The 25,121-nt window shown below is 39.2% G+C and overlaps 3 protein-coding genes across 3 annotated transcripts in view; 1 reads left to right on the top strand and 2 right to left on the bottom strand.

Moving 5' to 3' along the window:
* The window catches only part of GUCY2C (guanylate cyclase 2C), a 105,022-nt gene extending 85,528 nt beyond the window's left edge, over positions 1 to 19,494 (bottom strand). The window contains exon 1 of the mRNA XM_024733367.1: positions 19,314 to 19,494. The gene's annotated coding sequence lies outside the window, so the exon portion shown is untranslated. The remainder of the gene's footprint in view (positions 1 to 19,313) is intronic.
* A 509-nt stretch (positions 19,495 to 20,003) lies between these two features.
* H4C16 (H4 histone 16) lies at positions 20,004 to 20,364 on the bottom strand. Its single transcript, XM_024733338.1, has one exon. It carries the CDS (start codon positions 20,362 to 20,364, stop codon positions 20,053 to 20,055), a length of 312 nt encoding a protein of 103 aa, XP_024589106.1. The 3' UTR covers positions 20,004 to 20,052.
* A 2,356-nt stretch (positions 20,365 to 22,720) lies between these two features.
* H2AJ (H2A.J histone) lies at positions 22,721 to 23,394 on the top strand. The gene has a single exon (XM_024733464.1). The coding sequence runs from the start codon at positions 22,834 to 22,836 to the stop codon at positions 23,221 to 23,223; it is 390 nt and encodes a 129-aa protein (XP_024589232.1). The 5' UTR covers positions 22,721 to 22,833; the 3' UTR covers positions 23,224 to 23,394.
* The last annotated feature ends 1,727 nt before the right edge of the window (positions 23,395 to 25,121 follow it).

Consider the following 25,121-nt stretch of genomic DNA (forward strand, 5'->3'; position numbering starts at 1 on the left):
TCATTTCTGTATCTCCATCTCCTAGAATTGTGCAAAGTTTAATAAGTATTTTAAAAGACCTTGAGGAATTAAAAGAAAAAGTAGATACTGCAGTAATTTGAAAAGCACAAAGCATTATAAGGTGGTTTATACGTTTTCAATATTAATCTCCCAATGACTATTAACTCCTGACACTTTTCGTAGTTTATAATCAACTTTAATGTTCTCTCCACACCAATATAGAACTTGTATTCTTTTATTTTCCCCTTCCCATTTATTACACTTGGATGGAAAGCAAACTATTTTAGGATATAGATGAAATTAGAAAGGCACTTAAAATATTCTTCTAAAAAAAGAAATTTCTTCCACAGTATTTTTAGAGCATAGTGTGTGTAAAGGTTAATATCTATGAACATGGTCAATTTGGGGTATTAGACATCTTTAGTATACTGAGCCTCCTTATTTAGGAACATGCTTGGTCCCTTTACTTACATCTTTACTGATGCATCTAAATGAAGTTTTACTATTTTCAACATAAGTATACTGTACACTATTAGAATTATTCATAACTATTATATATTTATGTTTGTTGTTATTGCAAGTAAATTGTAATTGTGTTTTTAAAATCTCATTGTTTATAGATAGAAATTTAAATTTTTTTGTATTGATCTCATATTGACAACCTTGCTAAGTTCTTTTATTACATACTAATAGTCTGTAGATTAAAGTTTTTTATATACGAAAGCACATCATTTACTAAATGATTTTTTTCTCTTTTTACTGTATTGTTCCTAATAGATCTCGGAAGACTGTGCACCTTAGTTTGCCTAGGTGGGCTCGTAAGATAGTTTTTATACACTTATTTTCTCTCCTTTCTTACCTACTGTTTTCACCTAGCAGTACATATCTTGTTATATTTCCTATTTTAAAGATAATGATTTTTAACATTTCGCCATTAAGTATGAAATTCACTGTAGGAATTTAGTTTTTATTTTGTAGATTCTTTTATCATGTTAATGACATTTCCTTCTATTTCTAGGTTCCCAAGTTTCTAATCATAAACGATGTTTTAGTTGTATTGTCTTTATCTATTGAGATGATCAAATGTTTTTTTTCTACTTTTATTTTTTCATGAGGAAATTATATCATTAATTTCCTCATGAAAAATATTTATCATATTGAACTATTCCTGGAATAGTTGAATCCTGAAATAAACCCAATTTGGTCATGATATATATTTATTTCTTATTTATACACTGCTAGATTTGGTTTGCTATTATTTCATTTGGATTTTTGCATCTATGTTTTGAGTGATATTGGTCTGTAATTTATCTTTATAATATGAGAAAGTACTGCCTTTGCCAGGTTTTGGTGTCAATCTCGTAACATGAGTTGAGGAGTACTGTTTCTTTTTTTTATTCTTTGGAAGAGTTTGTATTGAATATAAGGTTGAAATAATCTGTTCTTGAATATTTAGGAGGGTGAGATTTTTAAAAACAACACAAAAAAGTGAAAATCACAACGGGAAAGCTAGTTTTTTTCTCCTACACTAGAATTAAGAACTTCTATTCATCAAGTGCACTATAAAAAAGAGTAAAAATAATTGTAGCATGAATAATTGCCAAAGGGTTAACATGTGCAGATTACCTTAAGACACCTACAAATCAGTAAGAAACAATCAAATATAAAAATGATCTACACAATTTAATTCTAATCGTTGTCCCCTCTATTCTGTTCTACCAACCTTATGCAGGTAACAATTTTTAATTTTGCTTTAATCATTCCAGCTTTTTAAAAGCATAGATGAATATATATTATTTTTTAACCTTTTTTCTTGTCTACTGACATCATTTAATGACAAAAATCTTAGAACTATGCTCATACCTGTACATAGAGATCTTCATTCTTATTTTTTAAATAACTGCATAATATTTCATCATGTAGATTTTTTATTGTTTATTTAAGCAGTCTCATTTTATTGAACATGATTTTTTCCCAATCCTTGGCTACAAATATTGCTCAAATGGGTAATTTGTATACATTATTTTATAGCTGTATAATTGTATCTGAGAAATAGATTCCCAGAAGGGAGATATTTGGGTCAAAGAGTAAATGCAAGCTATAGTTTCTGTGTATATTGCTAGATTTACCCACTTTGGCCTTTCATGTGAGGCACTCCCACCTGTAATATGTGAGACTACCTGGTTCTTCACAGCCCCTCATACAGAATGTATTGTTAAACTTTTAGACTTTGGGTTACTTAATAGGTGAGAAATGATATTTCAGATTTCTAATTACATTGCTCTTATTAGGAGTTAAATTAAGAATTGTTTTATAAGTTTAAAGACATTTTTCAACAGCTATACAATTTTAGGGTGACAGCACTTTGAAGATACATTCTGCCATCTTCTGGCTTCCACTGTTCCTATTAAGAAGTCATCCGTCTAATCATGAATCTTTTGTCTCTTCTTTCTAGAGGTTTTTAAAGTCTTCTGGCTTCTACAGTTCTACCAAAAAGTTTCTAGGTTGATATTTACTTTTATTTTTCTATTTGGGATTTATTGATATTCCTGATTATGAGGATTGGTTTCTTTGATCACTTCTGGATAGTGCCAACTGCTAGCTCTTCAAATACTGCCTCATTCTCATTCTTTCTCTTCTTGCCTTTTGAAAGTTCTATTAGACAGAGATGGACCTTCTCACTTCACCTTCTATGTTTCTTTATACCTCTCTCATGGTGTTTTATTTTTCCCTATCTGTTCTGCATTCTGGATCATTTCTTCAGATTTATCTCCCAGCTCTCCAACATTTTTTTCAGCTATGCCAAAGAAGATGCTTAACCTTCCTATTAAGAGTTTAAATTTAGGAGCTGTATCTTTAATTTCTAAATAAGTTTTACCTGTTTTCTAATCTACTAAGTACATTTTAGAAGTTTATCTTTTTAATAATGGTTTCTTCTTTTAACATAATAAATTCACTTATTGCATGCTCTGTAACTGCTAAATCCAATATCTGCAAACTCTGTGGCCTGATCCTGCCATTGTTTCTTCTGACACTTGTTTATGTAGTTGTTTGTGTGTGGTAGTGTTTTCTATTGGTATCTCATTTTGGGGGGAAATTTATCTCTGTAACATTTTTGGGGCTTATGTGTTAAACGTGTTAACCCAGGGATTATTTTGCTCTTGCTTTCATCAGTTGTCTTAGGGGTATTACTAATCAGAAACATTTAAAAAATGTTCTTACTTTATTTTTTTAAATTAGACTTTTTATTTTGAGGTAATTGAAGACTTATATGCAATTCTAAGAAATAACAGAGATCCCATGGATCCTTTACCCAGTTTATCTAATGGTAACATCTTGCAAAACTATGATACAATATCACAACCAGGATATTGACACTGATAGAGTGAAGAATCTAAGTTATTCTTTCATAGCCATACCCATTTCCCTCCTACCATCCCCATGAGGACCTCTAGCAACCAGTGACTGATATGTTCTCAATTTCTATATATATCTTTCAAAAATATTATATAAATGGAAATACACAGTATATAACCTTTGGGGACTGGCTTTTTCACTCAGTATAATATGGAAATTCCTCAGGTTGTTGTGTACTTTAGTAGTTTATTCTTTTTTATTGCTGAATAGTATTCCATGGTATAGATGTACTGTAGTTTGTTTAGCTGTTCATTCATTTAAAGACATCTGGGTTGTTCCAGTTTTGGACTGTTACAAATAAAGCTTCTGTGAACAATCATGTACAGGTTTTTCTGTGGATATAAATGCTCATTTCTCTGGGATAAATGCCAGTGAGTACAATTTCTGGGCAGCATGGTAGCTGCATATTTAGTTTTGTAAGAAACTGCCCAGCTGTTTTCTAGAGTGCTGTACCATTAAATTCTCACCAGCAATCTATTAGTGATCCAGTTTCTCTGTATTCTCATGAGCAGAGAATGTTAGTGTTGTCACTATTTTTTTTTTTTTTTGCGGTACGCGGGCCTCTCACTGTTGTGGCCTCCCCTGTTGCGGAGCACAGGCTCCGGACACACAGGCTCAGCAGCCATGGCTCATGGGCCCAGCCGCTGCACGGCATGTGGGATCTTCCTGGACCGGGGCACGAACCCATGTCCCCTGCATCGGCAGGCGGACTCTCAACCACTGCACCATCAGGGAAGCCCATATATGCTTTGTTTAGATTAAAGTTTGTGTGATATAAATTTTTACATCCTTTTAACTTGCCTATATCTTTATATTTGAAATGAGTTTCTTATAGACATCATATAGCTGGGTCATGTTTTCAAGTCCACTCTGCCAAGATTACTTTTAATTTGTTTACTTGGACCATTTACATTTAATGTAATTATTGATATGTTAGGGAATAAGTCCACCATTTTTTATGTTTGTTTTCTACTTGTTCTCTGTTTTTGTTGTTTCATTTTTATTGTCTTCCTGTGGGTTATCTGAACATTTTGTAGAATTCTATTTTGGTTTATTTGTAATGTTTTTGAGTGCATCTCTCTATATAATTTTTTAAATGGTTGCTCTAAGTGTTATATATACACATAACTTATCACAGTCTACTGGTGCCATCATTTGACCAGTTCAAATAAAGTACAGAATCCTGACCCTCCTTTATATCTCTTTACCCTCCCCATTCATAATATAATCTTATTAAATATTTATTCTACATATATTTAGAATCACACCAGATACATGTTAAATTTTTGTCTCAATCATCAAACATAATTTAAGAAGCCCAAAGAAGGGAGTCTATTGTAATTATTCATATTTTTGCTTATCATATTCTTTCTTCCTTTGTGATGTTCTGTGAGTCCTTATTTCATTGTTTCCTTTAAGTTTAGAGAACTTCTTTGAGCCATTATTTTAGAGTGGGTCTGCTGGTGACAAATTCTGTTCGTTTTCCTTAATGAGAATGTCTTGATTTACCCTTCATTCCTAAAGTGCATTTTTGCTATATACAGAATTCTGGGTTGTCAGTTCTTTTCTTTCAGCATGTTAAAATTGTTGTGGCACTTCCTTCTGGCTTTCACAATTTCTGATGAGAAATGTGCTATCATTGGAATAGTTTTCCTCTTATATATAAGCTGTCACTTCTCTCTCACTGCCTTCAAGAATTTTTGTCCTTAGTGTTTAGAAGTTTGACTTTAATGGGCCTTGGTAGGATTTGGGGGGTTTTATAGTCCTTGGAGTTTACTCATGTTGTTGAATCTAAGTTTATGTCTTTTGCCACATTTGGGACATTTCAGACATTATTTCTTGGAATACTTTTTCAGCCCTCCTTTCTCTTCTCCTTTGACATTCTAATGACAAAAATGTTGGATCTTTTGTTATATTCCCACAAGTTTGTTTCTTGTTCTGTTTTCTTCCTATTATTCAGATTGGGTAATTTCTATTGTTCCATCTTCAAGTTCACTAATTCTTTCCTCTTTCTTCTACATTTTGATTTTGTGCCTATCCACTGAGTTTTTATTTAAATTAATTTATTTTTTAGTTCTAAATTTTACATTGGATTCTTTTAACAGACTTTATTTTTTTACAGCAATTTTAGATTCACAGCAAAATTGAGAAGAAAATACAGAATTCCCATATATTCATGGCCACCACACAGCATGCAGAGTCTTGTCCACTATCGACCTCACAGCATCATCACCACAGAGTGGTACATTTGTTACAATTGGTGAGCCTAATTTACGTTGTTATTACCCAAAGTCTACAGGTTACAGTTCACTCTTGATGCTGTACATTCTATGGGTTTAGATATTGACAAGTATCCACCAACATACTATCATACAGAATAGTTTCACGGCTCCAACAAATCATTTGTATAATTCTTTTTCCTATCTTCTATTTCTTTGAAGAAATTTTATTTTTTCACTTGTTTCGAGTGTGTTCGTAACCTCTCATTAAAGCATTTTTATGATGGCTGCTTTAAAATATTTGACAGATGATTCTAACATCTCTATCATTTCGATGTTGGCATCTATTGATTATCTTTTCTATCAGTTTGAGGCCTTTCTGGTTCTTGGTATAACGTGATTTTCTATTGAAATTTGGGCATTTGGATATTATAGTATGAGACTCTGAATTTTATTTTAACCTTCTGTTTTATCTGGCTTCTTTGGACATCACTCTGGCAGGGAAAGGGAGAGACATAGCCTCATTACTGCCAGGTAGAGATAGGAGTCTAGGTTATTCACTCATGCCTTCTTACAGCCCAGCAAGGGTGGAAATCTGAGCTCCTTTTCTGGTAGAGGTGGGGTGAGACTACAGTTTTTCTTTGGTATTTGGCTGGAGAGAGTTGTAATTGTCTAAAAGTTTTCTGTCTTGTTAAGCTTCCCTTTACTCCAGCTAGAGAGAGCAGGCTTTTGTTGGGCTTGTTTTGTCTGCATTTGTTAGTGTTTCCAGTTTTCTAGCTTCTGCAGTTCCAAAACTGGGATCTACAGGCCAAGAAGAAAACCCAGAAAACTCACCACTTTGTTGTTCATTGGATTCTGAGTTCCCTTGTCAATCTGTCTTTTTCTCTCCACCTTTTAGAGTCTTCTTTTATTTGCTTTATATATAGTGTCCAGGGTTTTGGTGTACTTAGCAGGAGGAACATGGCAAACTACATCTACCCTACTATTTTGGAAGTGGAAATCTACTATTGAATGTTGTCTTTAATTTTCTTCCTTTACACCATGACTAGATTGGCTCCCAGATCCTTTAACTGAGCAATAAACAGTTAAAGACCTGAGATGGCAGGAGTTGCCCAAGTTTGTGAGGGAAAGAGAAAGGTGGTTAGCCTTAAATGGCATTATTGGCCCAGTGCAAAGCTGTTCTGTGAGTATGAGGGCCACAGAAAAGAAAGAGGATAATAAGGAAAGTGTACAATGAATATTTATCTGTATATCTTCTTTACAATGTGGGAGGAGTGCTTGAACTGTGAGTAATGCAATTAAGTCTCTTCTTTTGTCAAGAAACTGTATTAGTCTAATTTATATATGAAACAGAAAACTATTTTGCACACAAAATGAATTTTGTATTACTAGTGCAACAATATTGCAACAATTAGAAGATAAAAGTAAAGAGAAGACAATTTCATACTTAGATATCTAAGATTCTGTAAGCTCTTCCAGAATCAAATTAAGGTAAGTAATTAAAACTTTGATTTCATAGCAAAGTATTTTGAGGAAAGTTATTTAAATAATTTACATCCATTATTTTTTAACTATCAAAACAACTCAGTCAAGGTAAGAATAAGCCCAGCTTAGTTTATGTCAAAATTGATGGATTAATAATTAATAAAATTTACTAAAGTGAGATATCCATTAGAGATTAGCTCATGAAAATATTTAATACAGAATAAACTGCCACACGGGTAAAAAAAAGTATCTTATTTTTCACTGTAACATGTCACACTTCCTTTCACTTTCCTTTGGCAGCAGAATAAAGCTGAAGAGGAGGTGGTATCGGTAAGTAGTATAGAAGATATGACAAAGACTGCTGAAAATACTCCCACCTGCTGGAAGAAGGAGGAAAATGCCAGACCTTTAAAAGCTGCCACTGAAATTTGATCTCTGCTGCTAAAGACATCTATAAAGATTATAAGGCCCATCCCTCCTTTTTCCTGGCAGAACCACAATTTGTACAACTATCTGCTAATCCTCATGCTAACATGAGCTTCTGGGAGGCTTGGCTCCTCCCCTGCTCCAGGAGGTGACTCCTAATTAACTGATTCAGTTGCAATGGTCCCATTGCCTTTGTAATGAGCTTAGGCATGGCCATGTGACTTTATTCTGGCAAGTGAGACATGTGGGAAGGTTTTTTAGGGATCTCTGAAAAGGTTTCTTTGCTCTTAAAAAGGAGTTATGAGTTAAGAGATGGTCTTCATCTAACTCAAGACTCCAAATGCTGTCTATATGCTGATAACACCTAAATACATATATTTCTAACCTTGACTTCTCCCCTAACCTCAAGAATTTTATATATAACTGCTGACTTGACATTTCCACCTGGATGTCTAATACATATTTTAAATTTCTCATGTCCAAAACTGCACTACTGTTTTCCTCAGCTCCTCTCTCCAGTCTTGCTCCTCCCCAAGTCGTTCTCATCTCAGTAATTATAACTCTACTCCTCTACCACTCTACTTTCTCAGGCCCTCCTTTCTTTTGTTGTTAATAATGATACCACTTTTAAAAAATTTATTAGTTAATTAACTTTTGGCTGCATTGGGTCTTCATTGCTGCACGTGGCTTTCTCTAGTTGCAGGGACTACTCTTTTGTTGTGGTGCGTGGGCTTCTCATTGCGGTGGCTTCTCTGGCTGTGGAGCACGGGCTCTAGGTGCATGGGCTTCGGTAGTGTGGCATGCGGGCTCAGCAGTTGTGGCAGGCTCTAGAGCACAGGCTAAGTAGTTGCGGCACACAGGCTTAGTCGCTCCGTGGCATGTGGGATCTTCCCAGACCAGGGCTCGAACCCATGTCCCCTGCATTGGCGGGTGGATTCTTAACAACTGTGCCACCAGGGAAGTTCTCTCAGGCCCTCCTTGATTCTTCTTTTTCTTTTATATCCTACATCCAATTCCTCTCTAATTTCCAATATGTTGGCTCTATCTTCAAAATACATTTAGAATCAAATTACTGCCATTGGTCCAAACTATCATCATCTCTTGTATTCTTGCCTCCTACAGTTTATATTCTTCACCACCAACAAACTAGCTCTTTTAAATTATAAGTCAGATCATATCACTTCTCAGCTTAAGATCCTCCAGTGGATCCCCATCTCATTCAGAATAAAGGGCAATGCCCTTCCAGTATCTTAAGGCAACAGATCCTCTGACCGCATCTCCTCCCAGTCTTTCTTTAGTCAATTCTGCTTGACCTTCACTGGCCATCTGGGTATTCCTTGAACATACAAGGCATGTATTATGGTCTGAATATTTGTGACCTCCAAAATTCATATGTTGGTGCTCTACCTCTCAATATCATGATTTTTGAAGATGAGGCCTATGGGAGGAAAGTGAGGTTAGATGAGGTCATGAGGATGGGGCACTCATGATGGGATTAGTGCCCTTATAAGAAGAGACACCAGAGAATTTGTTCTCTGTCTTTCCCCACGCATGCACAATGTCCTTCTAGAATTCAAAACTTGGATATATACTTGGCATTTAATGTGCATTACTTTCAAATTAATCTCCAACTAAAACCATGGCTTCATTTGTTTCTTCCTGGCAACAGTCTCTTTGGTTGGTGACTGAAGCAAATTTCACTGAAAAACCCCAATTCACCACACACCAGGAATTAGTCTTTCAGTGGGTCTGAATATATGTAACTTTATCAAAGACAATGGCTTTCTGAAAAGATCTAGACAGATTGAAGGTGCTGTACTGGGTTGTATCTTTCCTATGAGATAGTATTGGAGATAATATTGAAATATTAATATGCACTGGTAGAGGTAATTAATGACCAAGCAGAAATTAAAATTCCTTATAAACAGTTCACAGATAACAATAAAAGGGAAATTTTATATGCTTCTGGGTAATTACTACATTACTCTCACTAAAATTATAAATTGCTGTTTCTCAAAATGGATCTTAAAAAAAAGTTAACAAAGTAATATGAGTATATGGTATCAAATCAAATAGAAAAAAAATGTTACAATGTCCTTACAGATATCTCAGGCCCACTTCACACAGGAATTTTAAGTTCGATCTCCTTTTTTGTAAGCTGACAATATTATTGCTTCTATCATTTCCTCTATGGTTCCTTCATATCTTTCACTCCAACAGTGTAAAAGTTATATTGTCCAGATTGCTAACAGTTACATTCTACTCTGCAAAGACCAAGGGAAGAAAAAGCCTGCCATGTGACTAGCATAAGAAACTAGGTTCTGTTATCCATTTTGCATGAAGCCAAATAAAAATTCTAACTCTATGCCTCTGGAACTAGAAAAAGAAGAGCAAACTGAGCCCAAAATCAGCAGGAGGAAGGAAATAATAAAGATTAGGGCAAAAATAAATGTAACTGAGAACAGAAAAACAACAGAAAAGATGAACCAAACTGAGAGCTGGTTCTTTGAAAAGATAAAGAAAATTGACACACCCTTAGCTAGACTAACCAAGGAATAAAGAGAGAGAACCCAAATCAACAGAATTATAAATGAAAAAGGAGACATTACAAATGATACCACAGAAATGCAAAGGATCATAAGAGACTACTGTGAATAACTATATGCCAACAAAATGGACAACATAGAAGAAGTGAAAAAATTCTTAGAAACATACAACCTACCACGACAGAATCAGGAAGAAACAGAAAATCTGAATAAACCAATTACTAGTAAGGATATTGACTGTGTAATCAAAAATCCCCCAATGAGAATGAAAGAAAAGAACTATACGATTATCTCAACTGAGGCAGAAAAAGCATTTGACAAAATACAGCAACTGTTTATGATAAAAACAATCAACAAATTAGGTGCAGAAGGAACATATCTCAACAAAGTAAAGGCCATACATGAGAAGCCTAGAGCAAACATCATACTCAGTGGTGAAAGGTTAAAGTCCTAGCTAGAGCAATCAGGCAAGAAAATAAAATTAAAGTTATCAGAATTGGGAAAGAAGAAATAAAATTTTTTCTACTTGCAGTTGAAGACGCAACCAAAAAACTGTTAGAATTAATAAATGAATTCAGTAAAGCTGCAGAATATAAAATGAACATAGAAAAACCAGTAGCGTTTCTATACACAAACAACAAATTTTCTGAAAAAGAAATAAAGAAGTTAATCCTATTTACAATAGAATCAGAAACAATATAATACTTAGGAATAAATTTAACCAAGGAGGTGAAAGAATTCTATTTTGAAAACTGTAAGACACTGATGAAAGACATCAAAGAGGACACAAATAAATAGAAAGGTATCCCACATTCATGGACTGGAAGAATTAATATTGTTAAAATGTCAATACTACCAAAAGCCATCTATAGATTTGGTGCAATCTCTATCAAAATTCCAATGCCATTTTTTACAGAAACAGAAAAAAAACCTCTTAAAATTTATATGGAACCACAAAAGATCACAAATAGCCAAAGGAATCCTGAGAAAGAAGAACAAAGCAGGAAGCTTTTCCTGATTTCAAGCTATCCTATAATACTATAGTAATTAAAACAGTATGGTACTGGCATAAAAACAGACAGACCAATGGAAAAGAACTGAGAGCCAGATATAAACCCAAGCATAAATGGTTAACTAATATTTAACTAGGGATTCAAGAATACTCAGTGGAGAAATGATAATCTCTTTAATAAATGTTGCTGGGAAAATTGGGTATTCATGTAAAAAAATGAAAATTGATCCCTATCTTATACCACTCCCCCAAATTAACATGAAATGGATTAAAGACTTAAATGTAAGATCTGAATCCATGAAACTCCTAGAAGGAAATGTAGGAAAAAAGCTCCTTAACATGGGTGTTGGTCATGAGTTTTTTTGTAAATCACACCTAAAGGGCAAAAATAAACAAGTGGAACTGCATCAAACTAAAAAGCTGCACAGCAAAAGTAACTCTCAACAAAGTGAAGAAAACCTACAGAATGGGAAAAATATTTGTAAACCGTATATCTCAGAAAGGGTTAAAATCTAAAATACATAAAGAGCTCATAAAGCTGAAAAGCAAAAAAGCAACTAATTCAAGTAAAAAATGTCAAAAACCTGAACAGACATTTTTCCAAAGATACACAAATGGCCAACTGGTACATGAAAAGATGTTCAACATCACTAGTCACTAAGAAAATGCAAATTAAAACCACAATGAGATATCACCTCACGCCTGTTAGAATGGCTGTCATAAAAAAGACAAGAGATAACAAATGTTGGTGTGGACGTGAAGAAAAGGGTACCCTAGTGCATTGTTGGTGTGACTGTAAATTGGAGCAGCCACTATAAAAAACAATACGGAGTATCCTCAAAAAATTAAAAATAGAACTACCATACAATTCAGCAATTCCACTTCTTGGAATATATCCAAAGGAAATGAAAACACTAACTTGAAAAGATATCTGCACCAATGTTCATAGTAGCATTATTGAAATAGCCAATATACGGAAATAACCTAAGTGTCCATTGATGGATGAATGGATAAAGAATGGAATATTATTCAGCCATAAAGAACAGTGAAATCCTACCACATGTGACAACATGGATGAACCTTGAAGGCATTATGCTAAGTGAAATAAGTCAGACAGGAAAAACAAATACTGAATGGTCTCACTTATATGTGGAATTTAAAAAACAAAAAAAACCAAACATACCAAACTTATAGAAAACAGAAAAAGAGATCAGGGATCAGATCTGTGGCTATAGAAGAGGGGTGATGGGAGGCAGAATTAGAGGAAGGTGGTCAAAAGGTACAAACTTCTAGTTATAAGATAAATAAGTACTAGGAGTATCATGTACAACATGATGACTATAGTTAACGCTGCCGGATGATATACAGTTACTCCTTGAATAACATGGGTTTAAAATGCACAGGTCCACTTACACATGAATGTTTTTCAATAAATACATATTACACTACTATGATCTGTGGATGGTTAAATCCACAAATTTGGAACCGAATGAGGAAGCCGACTGTAAAGTTATAGGACGATTTTCACCTGCACGGGGGTTGGTGCTTCCAACCTCTGAGTTGTTCAAAGTCAACTGCAAAGGAAAGTTGTTAGCAGACTAAATCCTAAGAGTTCTCATCGTGAGGAGGATTTCTTTTCTTTTTATTGTATCTATATGAGATGATGGTTCTTAACTAAACTTGTGGTGACCATTTCACAATATAGGCAAATCAAACCATTGGTGATGTATGTCAATTATTTCTCAATAAAACTGAGAAAAAGAAATAAATCAACATAATCCAGAACAACACCAAAAAAGCTCAGGAAAGATATGGATAAAACCATGTTTGATCATACCACAATAAAATATTTAATCATCATTTTTCTTATTTTAAAAATAATATGTTTACCTCAGAAAATTTTAAAATATGTTTATATTATACATGTTTGGTGGCCTCTGCTTTAAGATGGGACAATTCAGAGTTATAATTCCCTCTCCAGAAACTCTTGTGGATCAGACCAAGGCTAGACTTTACCTGCCCTTGGAAATAACTTCCTTTCCCTACCTGGCTTCCACTGTGCCCTCACGTTTTCTTGAAAAGCACTCCCTCAGTAAATCATCTGCACCCAAGCCCTGTTTTAGGCTCTGCTTCAGGGAAAGCAGTTCCCTAATGTGAAGAATAAGTTGAGTCAGTAGATTGAAAAGGAGTTACCACAGTAATGGAATACAAGAACAAAATAGCTTCAAACATACCCTGGTAAAATGACTGAACTCCAAGGATAAAAATAAAATCTCACAAATAATAAATGAATAAAGGCCAGTGAACGAGCATGGGACTTCTTAGCTGCACACTGGAAGCTGATGGACCATGGAACATTATCCAGACTTCTGAGAAAAAAAAAGAGCTGCAACTTAAGGGTCTATATATCATTTAGATAACATTTACCAGTCAGGGTGAAGGAAAGATATTCCTAGAGCTGCAAAATTTCATAGACTCAATTACCCACATACCTCACCTAAGGAAAATTCTTCAAAAAGGACTACTCAATTGAAAAATAAATCAGGGGACTTCCCTGGCGGTCCAGTGGTTAGGACTCCATGCTTCCACTGCAGGAGGCATGGGTTCAATCCCTGATTGGGGAAGATCCTGCATGCTGCATGGCGCAGCCAAAAGTAAAAAAAAAAAGAAAAAGAAAAAGAAATCAGAATAGAGACTTCAAAATCAGGGAAGATGAAGAAGAGAACAAATAGTAGTGAACTATGATTCCTGCAATGTACGTATAATTAAGTCTGAGTAGATAATGATACAGTGATTGGGAATTTGTAATATAAATGCTAAATAACGATTCTTGAAAAAAAAAGGCACTCTGCAAGAGAAATCAAAATAGTCTAGAATTAAAGTGCTAAATCATCTCAACAAATCTTTGGAGTTGACAGGGGATATAAAGAAGAGAATAGGGCTTCCCTGGTGGCTCAGTGGTTGAGAGTCTGCCTGCCGATGCAGGGGACACGGGTTCGTGCCCCAGCCTGGGAAGTGCCATGATTACTCCCACACTCCAAGTAGAAAAAGAGGAGGAAAAGGGAACTACAAAGGATCTCTCATCTGAGTTACCCTCCTTTTAGTCAGGTTTCCCAGAAGCTCCACCCACAGCTTCCACCAGCCATACGGCCCTCCTCTCACCACAGGGGCCTTGGAAATACAGTTTTTCTCCTGAGTGCATTATCACTCCCCCCAAAATTTAGGTTCTGGTATTAAGAACAAACGGGAGAATGGATAATGGATGTCTGCCAGTGATGTCTGCCACAGTGTTGTGATAAAACCAGTAGAAATAGCAAAAAGGAACAGCAATAGAAAAACAAAAAGATGGAAGGAAAGAATCATGTTTATAGTTGTTTAAATGTGACAATGGACTGAATTCTATTAAAAGCTAACTGTCAGATTAAGTTAAAAATATAAAACCACTATAAGTTGCAGAGAAACAAAACTATAAGAAAATTATTTCCTAAAAAGGCTGAACTCAGGCAGCACCTTCCTCCAGTTTCTTTATCTTATTCTTCAGTGAATAAACAAGAGTTTAGGGCTTCCCTGGTGGCGCAGTGGTTAAGAATCCGCCTGTCAATGCAGGGGACACGGGTTCGAGCCCTGGTCTGGGAAGATCCCACATGCCACAGAGCAACTAAGTCCGCGAGCCACAACTACTGAGCCCATGTGCCACAACTACTGACCCTGTGCTCTAGAGCCTGCGAATCACAACTACTGAGCCCACGTGCCAGAACTACTGAAGCCTGGGAGCCTAGAGCCCGTGCTCCACAAGAGAAGCCACCGCAGTGAGAAGCCCATGCACTGCAACAAAACGGTAGCCCCTGCTCGCTGCAACTAGAGAAAGCCCGCACACAGCAATGAAAATCCAATGCAGCCAAAAATAAATAAATAAAATAAATAACAAAACAAAACAAAACAAAAACCGAAGAGTTTAGCAGCAATGACTATGACAATGAAGATGAGTAAAGATGATGCAGAATTGCAGGTATTTATTTGAAAATATAAAAGTATCTTTCTTGTTTTTTGCGGTACGCGGGCCTCTCACTGCCGTGGCGTCTCCCGTTGCAGAGCACAGGCTCCGGACGTGCAGGCCCAGCGGCCATGGCCCACGGGCCCAGCCGTTCCACGGCACGCGGGATCCTCCCGGACCGGGGCACGAACCCGCGTCCCCTGCATCGGCAGGCGGACTCTCAACCACTGCGCCACCAGGGAAGCCCAAAAGTGTCTCTTTTTTATATATCTATAATGCCTAGTTCAAAGGTTTAGCAAATTGTAAGATTAATATAAAATTTATCTCTAAGATAGCTTGCTTTTAATCAAGCTTCATATATCCCATAAGAAAGTATTAGAAACCAAGTACTTATTATTATGCATGATTATAATCTTCAAGATAGTAAAGCAGTTGTTCGGATTTTGGGACATTAGTATTTGAGTGAGCTCAAGGAAAAGAGTTTTGTGAAAGATAACCTTAGAATACAAAATATGTAGGTATCTATGTATGTAAGTACAAAAATATTTAGGTAGAATTTTGGATTTGATAATAAGCAAACTTATTTCTTATTATCAGAATATAATCATTATCATAATGTTTAATGCCAGTTATTAAAGAATTTCTTAAGGGTAAACATCAACTACAATTTTTGTTTATTAGTTTTTAATATTCCACATATGATATTTAAGGTAGCCCTTCTCTCCACCTGTCAGGTCACTTTGCTGACCAATAAAAATGGTTAAAGAATCTGAAAAGATAACCAAAACAAAACCCCCAGGGCAAATCAAGGCAAATGGTTTACTAATAAATTTAAGGGACAGATAAGTGTCATGGTATAAAATCTTTTCAGAAAATGAAAATATATGGAAAACAACTCATTTTAGGAAGATATGTTAACATATTACCAAATAGATAATTTTCCCAAAACATTAATAAGTGCCTATGAGTATTCCAAATTCTAGGTCCAAGGTTCTAGGGGTACACAGATGAATCAGATTCTTGCTTTCAAGGAGTTCACAGACTAGTCAGGCAAAACACATAAATTCAAATGCTGTAGTTAGTGAAATCCACTTACAGCAGTTTGGCAATCTACACAATCTGAATGAACCTTCTAGCACAAACGTTGCATTATTATGGCCAGAAGAAAATAAGGAAAATCAAAGAACAAAAAATAAAAAGTAAAAGGACAGTGAAATAACAACTGAAGGTGAGAAGTAAGCAAGCATCCACTCTAGGGTTGCAATGGAGAATAAATCTGTAAGGAGGCGAAGTAGAATATGAGCCTCTTCAACAAGCTGGGACACCCACAGCGCGCTAAAATGGTCACAGGTTGATAGCAGCATCCAGCCCAAAGGAGAAGAAAATGTTAATTTTCTGTGGAAGGCAGCAATGCTCAGTTAGTTCCTCAGGACTCCCACAGGTGATCTTCAACCATATTTTAGTTTAGAATATATATTTGCCAAATAAATAAAGTCACAAGTCTTCATGTATTGTAGACCACCATGAATTGACTGTGTTTATCAGTTCACTCTGACTGCCAAATTATATCACACCGTAATTTATTCATCCAGTCTCTTGTCCATGTGCAGCTGGTTTGTTTTTGCTACTGTGAAGAGCTCTACCAAGAACTTTAGTGAACATGCACCATGTACATAAGTGCTATCATTTCCCTCGGGTAAATATCCAGGAGTGGAATTGCTGGTTCAGCATAACTGTGAATCTATTTTCAAGTTCACAAGACAATGACAAAGTTTTGTTTCAAAAATAGTTGAATCACTTTATACTCCTACTAGTGTTATAAGAAATTCTGTGCAACACTACTGTCATTTAAAAATTTTTTACCCATCTAGTGAATGAAAAATTGCATTTCACTGTGGTCTTGATTTGCAATTCCCTGATGACTCATCAAACTGAACATCTCTTTCTATGCTTATTGGCCATGTTTTTCCACTGTCTTTTGCTCATTTTTCTATTGGCTTGTTTGGACTTGGTTTCAATTTATATCCAACTGTTTACCTGGTCCATCACATTATTCTCAGGCAACAGGACAAATTAAATATCCAACATTAGAAGGTTTCCCAAATACATCATGCCTAGAAATTACTCTGGCATTTGTTCACGCTGTTTGCTCCCCAAGCTTGCTGTGCTCTTCTCCTTCCCCAAAGGGCCTTCAGCTCAGCACAAATGTTACCTGATCTTTGAAGACACCCCTAGTCCTGATAAAATTTGTTCTGTACACCAAGAGCATTTCATTCATGCCACTCCATTATAGCAAACCACGTGTGTACCACATAGATGTCTTCCCCTTCCCTCGCTCTTTACTTGGAAAATAGAAGCTTCTTGATGGCTTATTTATCTCTGAATCTTCAAAAGTTAACACAACTTTTGTCTTGGGACAAAAGAGGCATTAAATGTTCCCATTCAGAAGAGATGACTTTGCTACAGGCTCTAATTTCAACAGCATTTCATTCACATTGTAAGAAAAGCCTTATAGAACAGCTTTAAATTAAGTTCTTCAACAAACGTGTAGGAACGCATTTTATTAGTCAACTTCAGAAAATCTCAGTCAGTTCTAATTTCAGATATCTTGCATTCTCAAATCAGGTGACCCAGTTTTGGTTTGGAAAATGATTACTTCAGGACTGGACACTACCATGGGACTCATACTCACAGACAGAAACAAAAGATTTCCCATGTTCAAATAATTTGGTTATATTTTATAAAGTACATAAAACATGAACAAAAACAAAAAAGCTGTGCTACAAGGGAAGATAAAGTTCTACTAGACAGGTTCAAAAAAATTGAGGCCACCATCAAAAATATAAACAAAAAATTAATTCCAAATAACTTAAATACTTAAAGAATAAATATTTTAAATTATCATATGAATACCTATTTTCATGCTCCACTGCAGTCCCACCTTCATCCTCAATAATCTGATTCACACTAAATTGGGGATTTAATAGGTGCATTACCTGTCTACTCAAATGCACTCATTCGCTCACTCAACAAATGCAACGGCACGGAAGTGTGCCAGACCCTGCTGCTTCTTTTTAAGTAACTCAGGGGTTTTTTCACTTGAATTAAAGAAAGTTGAACTTATGGGACTGTCTCACTGCCCCAGAAATTTAATTAATACCAGCACCATGGATACACTTGAGTATGGAATAGAAGAAAGCACTTAGAAGTGAAATGTCAGCAAATAGGGACGGGAGCTTCCCTGGCAGAGTCAGTAGCACGTAAAGGTTAACGTCAAAGGGTGCAGCATCCAACAGGGCTGGGTTCAAATCCTGGCTCAGTTCTGCCCCCAACCCCGTATCAGTTTCCTCATCTGTAAAATGGTAATTAATAATAAATAATTCGTAAACTTGCTGGGGAATCAAATGCAATCATGGAATACAATTTGTCCCAAAGTGTCTGATATTCAATAAATGATACGATGCCAGTCTCTGCTGAGGGAATACAAGAAATGTTTCCCTGGCTAGAGTACATATGAGATATATTGATATATCGCTTAAAATGAGATACACATACATCGCTGTCAAGGCTGGGAAATTACCCCAAAGCCAATCCAGGCAACCACCTCTAGGAAGCTAAGTGATTTCACGATGTCTAGACAAGCCGGAGCTGTGGGAGATCAGTTAAGGTGCATGGGATCACACCGCATTTGGGGGTCTTCCCTTCCCCATTTCCCTCATATAAACAGGTTAGGAGTGACAGAGCCAGGAGTCGAGCGAGGCCCTTTAATGACTTCGGGTTCCCGCCTCTCCCCGCTGGCGGCCCCTGCCTGCGGCACGCAGGTGGGGCCCCGTCTCCAGCTCCGCCGGCGACCCAGGAAAGCGCCCGCAAACGGATCGCTCCTTGCTCTCCCGGGAGGGATTACTGCGTAGGACTCCACGACTAAACAGCTCTCTCGCCACACCCTTTTCACTGAACCCCTTAGAACCCAACTCGCCTCCTCTCTCCTCTCCTCAGCCCCGCCCGCGATTCGGAAAACGACTTTTACTAGGAAGTGAGGGTTTATCTGCCGGCTGCTACCGGGCCACACGACCCTCTCTCCCGAGCAACAGCAGCGCATGGATGCTGGGCAGGACGCTGCCCTGCGTCCCGGCCACGCTGCCGGCTAACTCCTGGATTCCCACCGCTAGGAGTTCAAGCACGGCCGCCGGGTACTCCGGTGTCGGGACGCTCACCTGCTCGGCGCGTCTATCTTTGTGCAGCTGACCCACGGCTAGCGCAGGGGCCGAGGGCTCAGGCCCAGGCTTGGACTTCGCCCACACGCAGCCACCCTGCATTCAGCGCCTGAGCTGGGTTACCCCTTACTCACAAAGTCAGTGAAAAAATAAAATATTCACACCCGGCAGACTCCGGCGCGCCACACTACGCCTGCACCTCGAGCTTTCCTATTGGACGCCGCGACATCCGCGGTCTCAGAGACGGGGCGGGTCGACCAGCGAGAACCCGGGTAGCACCAGCGAGAACCGCCCCCTCTGACGCCTCCTATCCAATCGGAGGAGGATAGCCGGCTCACCCTATTTGCATACAAGCCGTTCTATATATGCTCAGGGCCCGAAGCCTCCCCCGCTAAGAAGCGTGTACCACTTCCAAGACGTGGGTTTGGAGAGCTAGCGATGCCTACTTTTCCCAAAAGGAATCCAAAGTCGGCAGTCCGGCTCTGAAACAGAGAGCAAAATCACTACTGCCCTGCGCCGCATTTCCCAGGCTACGTTCTAAGCGCGGACGCTAGGTTCCCGGCTCGAGCTCTGCTGCTCACACCTCCCCAAGCCTCAAGCCTAACCCTAATTAACGCTTCATTTGAAGCACCTATCTGCACATTCACACGGCAGTTTAAGCACTACCAACTCTTTTCTTGACGTTTTGAGGGCCCTAAAAAGGGCCTTTTGGGATCTGGAGATAAGCCGCAGGCACACCTCAGCCGCCGAAGCCGTAAAGGGTGCGGCCCTGGCGTTTCAGCGCATACACCACATCCATGGCCGTGACCGTCTTGCGCTTGGCATGCTCCGTGTAAGTCACCGCATCACGGATCACGTTCTCCAGGAACACTTTGAGCACTCCCCGGGTCTCCTCATAGATGAGGCCAGAGATGCGCTTCACACCACCACGGCGAGCCAGACGGCGAATGGCGGGCTTCGTAATACCCTGGATGTTGTCCCGTAAGACCTTCCGGTGGCGCTTAGCGCCTCCCTTACCCAGCCCTTTACCACCTTTACCTCGGCCGGACATCTTTCACAACAACACGGCTAAAACCAAACAGCAAGCTGTTAGTAGGTCTGTGAGCTGTGAACCTGGGCTTATAGTTCCTTCTAGCGGACCTGTTTGAAAACCTCAAGAAAGTGGGCGGAGCTATAGGCTCCAGGAGATTTCTTTCTTTCTTTTTTTTTTTTTTAAAATTCCCTCCCTATAGGGCTTCCCTGGTGGCGCAGTGGTTGAGAGTCCGCCTGCCGATTCAGCGAACACCGGTTCGTGCCCCGGTCCGGGAAGATCCCACATGCCGCGGAGCGGCTGGGCCCGTGAGTCATAGGCCGCTGAGCCTGCGCGTCCGGAGCCTGTGCTACGCAACGGGAGAGGCCACAACAGTGAGAGGCCCGCGTACCGAAGAAAAAAAAAAAAATTCCCTCCCTATAAAATTTCTTGTTTGCTTATTCGGGAAAGCTTTTCTTATTTTTGCCATGAAATTGAGGAAAGACTCGATAAAATTTATTTTGCCTTTTCTCTCTCTCTCTCTGTAGGGCGCGGGAATTCTAATTTTATAGTTTTCAAACGGAATGCTTACTCTTATAATACCATTCTCAGACTAATGTGAAAATCAATAGGAACCAGGAATGCTTTACTACGTGTTAAATTTAAAAGCAGTTGCTTTATACCTGTGGATCTTTTTAAGTCACTAGTTGGGGTAGAGAAAATCTTTTAATGGTTCTTTTTTCTCTTTTGGGGGCCCCGTGGAGAGAGAACTAAAATCCTTTCAAAAGTCTAACCTTACCCATTCCCCCCAATCCCCCCAGACTTTTCCCTTGAAGATTCTTCCGCACAGTTGGCAGACTTTACTGCCTCCGCCGCCTCCAGCCGAAGTGCGTTTTTTGCTTTTCAATCAAATAACTATTTCTGTGATTATTTAGTAAAAATACTGTAATCTTATTTCATTAAAACCCGAGGTTCTCACTTAAAAATTCAAAGTTCCTGTAAAATAATGTATGCCATGATCGTGGCTTTAAATAGTGATTTATATTGCAGATCCCCAATTAGGAGGCTCTCCATTCTTTTCTTAAGAGAATCCCTGAGCAGAAACGAAACTTTTGAGTAGTGTCGCCCCTCTAGGAGATAGGACTGTCTGTCTTCCCAAAAGGGTTTACTGTGATAAAAGGCAGCAGTATTTAGAGGATGATTCATAGCTCTTTCCCAGGTACTTAACACCTTGAGGAACAAATATTTTAGTAAACTGTGCTCCCTGTCCCTAGTCCTGACGAATAAGCCTTTCCAGCAGGAAAGCTTTATGGTAAATATTTATATATACCTAAATGCTTATTATTTACCTATCCTTACCCGTCTCCATAGCACAAAAAAGTTACTGTTATTGTTGTTAAAGAAGAATTAAAAGAGCTCTCAGAACACTCTCTGGATGGCTGGAAAAAAAAATCCTAAATAGTCAAATTGTACCACATGATTTTAATCCTTGACTCAAATAAGAAAACTGTTGAAGAATCAGGATTCTTGTAATGGTAAAATAGGTTGGCTTTTAAATATTTACTAAGAAATCAAGGTTAGAACATTTTCAAGTTAGAGATCTCTCTTGTTTACAGGAATAAAAAGTGTCCATAATAATAAGTTAAAAATTGGGGGCATACCCTGCGACCTCAAGTGCTAGAGGCATTTCTTGCTTCAGGCCTTGTACTTTAGAGTAGCTCTCCTTCCGGATTTTTCTTTTTCTTACCATGGTTTCTTAATTTTTTTAAACTTTTTTTAAAATTAATTAATTTATTTTTGGCTGCATTGGGTCTTTGTTGCTGCGTGCAGGCTTTTTTATCTAGTTGTGGTGAGCAGGGGCTACTCTTTGTTGCCGTGAGCGGGCTTCTCATTGCAGTGGCTTCTTTTATTGTGGAGCATGGGCTTTAAGAGCATGGGCTTCAATAGTCGTGGCATGCGGGCTCCGCAGTTATGGCTTGCAGGTTCCGTAGTTGTGGCACACGGCCTTAGTTGCTTTGTGGCATGTGGGATCTTCCCCGACCAGAGCTAGAACCTGTGTCTCCTACATTGGCAGGCGGATTCTCAACCACTACACCACTAGCGCCACTAGGGAAAGCCGGTTACTTAATTCTTAAGACGTTATTTTCCTGGGAGTGAGCGAGGACGTTGAAACCTCAGGATCCTGTAAGTTCAACTGAACCCCTAAAGGCGGAGCAGTCGGGCCCAGGCTATTCATATGGAAGGTTATGTAAATGAGGGTTAGCAGTTTTTCTTTTGATTGGAGCAAGCTGGAGAAGGCGGTCCTTCTGCCAGCGCTCTAATTGGTAGAAGAGCCTGCCTGTCATTGGTCACCGGAGCCGAGGTTGTTGCCGCGCCCAATGGGAAGGCGCTGCCTAGTGTCAGCAAAGTGTTGGCGGAGGCAGTTCAGATGTGGTACGTTGCCCTCCCATTCTAGGAGCTGGACCGCTGGGTTTTATTTCCCCTAGCAGGAGTTTTAGGCGAGAGACAAACATGTCTGGTCGCGGAAAGCAGGGCGGCAAAGTGCGGGCAAAGGCCAAGTCCCGGTCCTCTCGCGCGGGCCTGCAGTTCCCGGTGGGCCGAGTGCACCGACTGCTGCGCAAAGGTAACTACGCAGAGCGAGTGGGAGCCGGGGCGCCGGTGTACCTGGCAGCGGTGTTGGAGTACCTGACGGCGGAGATCCTGGAGTTGGCTGGCAACGCCGCGCGGGACAACAAGAAGACCAGGATAATCCCTCGCCACCTGCAACTCGCCATCCGCAATGACGAGGAGCTAAACAAGCTGCTGGGGAAAGTGACCATCGCCCAGGGCGGCGTCCTACCCAACATCCAGGCCGTGCTGCTGCCCAAGAAGACGGAGAGTCAGAAGGCGAAAAGCAAGTGACCCTGACGCCGCCACAGGAGAGCTGGCTTCCTCAGCAAAGGCTCTTTCCATAGCCACCCCGCAGTGTTTTTGAATACGGTTGATGTTATGGAGGGCCGGCGCGATCTAGTGGGGAGGTGGGCGGCGAGGGGCCCATTAGGGTCGGGGGCCAATAAAGTCGGTGAAAGTTGTCTGGTCGAGAGAACTGTGTAATCGCGGGGGCCTGCCGGGTGACCCAGGGGGCAACCGGGAGGCCTTTGGAAGAGGTACTGGTGGGTCGGCCTGAGCCACTTTCTGGGCTGCTTTGGTCCGCAGGTCACCCTCAAGGCGGGCAAGGGAGACCAGAAGGGACCCACTGGCCTGGAGGTGGGCAGAGTTGGGAACTCTCCCTCCTCGCCTGAAGGCGGAGGAGAGACAGAGTAGGTGCGAATGCGGCTGGGGGAATTATTTTTACTTTCCCTTCCCAGGGCCTTTGCTCCCCTGCCCTGTTTGGGCAGTTCAGGAACCTGTTCTAGGAGGGAGACGGTGGCTTCGAGCTGGTCTTGGGCAGGAAGTTGTCTCTCCGCCCATACTTTTCAAAAGGTAAAATAACTTGCCGTCTTGGAAGTGTGGCTCTGATAACACGGTGTCAACAGATTTTTCTTGGCCTGACAGCTGTTGTGTTTTCGGTATCAGATATTTTTATGAACACGCTTATGTTCACATTTCTTTAAAATGAAGAATACGGAAGCATGAGTGTGTAATGTGTAATACGGAAGCATGAGTCACGAGGTTGGAAGTCTGTTCCCCTGACACTCATGTCGCAGAACAGTGCAGCCCCTTTAGTCATGAGTTACATATGCTTATGAGCTTTAAAAATGATTTTCTCAAGTTTCTAACTTCATAATGGTCTTATCTCCACCATATTAGATTCCTGTGGAAATGTAATTGGTTTGATTTTGCTTTATAACAACAAATCACCCTCTTGATGTCCCTTATGTTCTACCGCTGGCCTGAAGTAATGACCTCATTTCAACAATGCCTATTGGGGTTGTGTTGCTTAATGGTCCAGTAATGCTTTAATAAATATGTGAGATGTGAGAAAAGGCAAGGACAAATGATTTCAGATCAGGAATTTGAAAGTTACACACTAGCAATCCAATCTGTCCTTAACTGACCCTTCCATTTCACCCTTTTCTACAAGCTTTGTCCTGGCCCTCATGCTCCACAAAATAAGATCCCCGTTTAGATTTCACGTCTTTGGATTCATCTTTCCTGTGAGTCAGAGTTGAAGTCTTCTTGAAAAGAAAAAATAAGACGAGTATGTCTTCATCCTTGGTAGTATTGTAGTTGGCCCGTTTTCTCACATGGACTGTCTTTATTTCTTCCCCAATATTTATTGAGCATGTCTATATGCCATGCACAGTACTAGGTGATGGGTGATGGGGGTATAGCTGTAGATGAGACCAACTGGATTTTGACTCTTAAAGCTCACTTATTTGTTCAGTGTCCTGAAGATAGGACACTGAACAAATAAGTTACTATCAGAGAAAGAATTCCCCATCAGCTTCCACTAGTACTTGTGTCTCTCTGTTGCTTGTGGAATGAATGTTGGGATTACTTCTCCCATGTGATCAAGATTGAAGTATACCAAGGTCAGGCCACACATACCCCTGTTCGGGGGCCTAAATTAATGACCTCATTCCAACAATGCCTATTGGGGTTGTGTTGATTAATGGCACAGTAATGCTTTAATAAATATGTGAAATGTGAGAAAATACCAAGGGTATGTACCCAGGGCAGTTTCCAAGGTGTCCAGCTGTTTACTCCATTACCACCTTCTATTCAGAAGGCTTCCTCATATGTAAAATAATAGTCATAATACCTATTTTGATGACTGAGATTGTTCCATTATTGCATGCCAGATATTAGATGCTCAG

The sequence above is a fragment of the Neophocaena asiaeorientalis genome, unplaced genomic scaffold (assembly GCF_003031525.2).
Source record: "Neophocaena asiaeorientalis asiaeorientalis breed wild unplaced genomic scaffold, Neophocaena_asiaeorientalis_V1.1 scaffold150, whole genome shotgun sequence".
Lineage (NCBI taxonomy): Eukaryota > Metazoa > Chordata > Mammalia > Artiodactyla > Phocoenidae > Neophocaena > Neophocaena asiaeorientalis.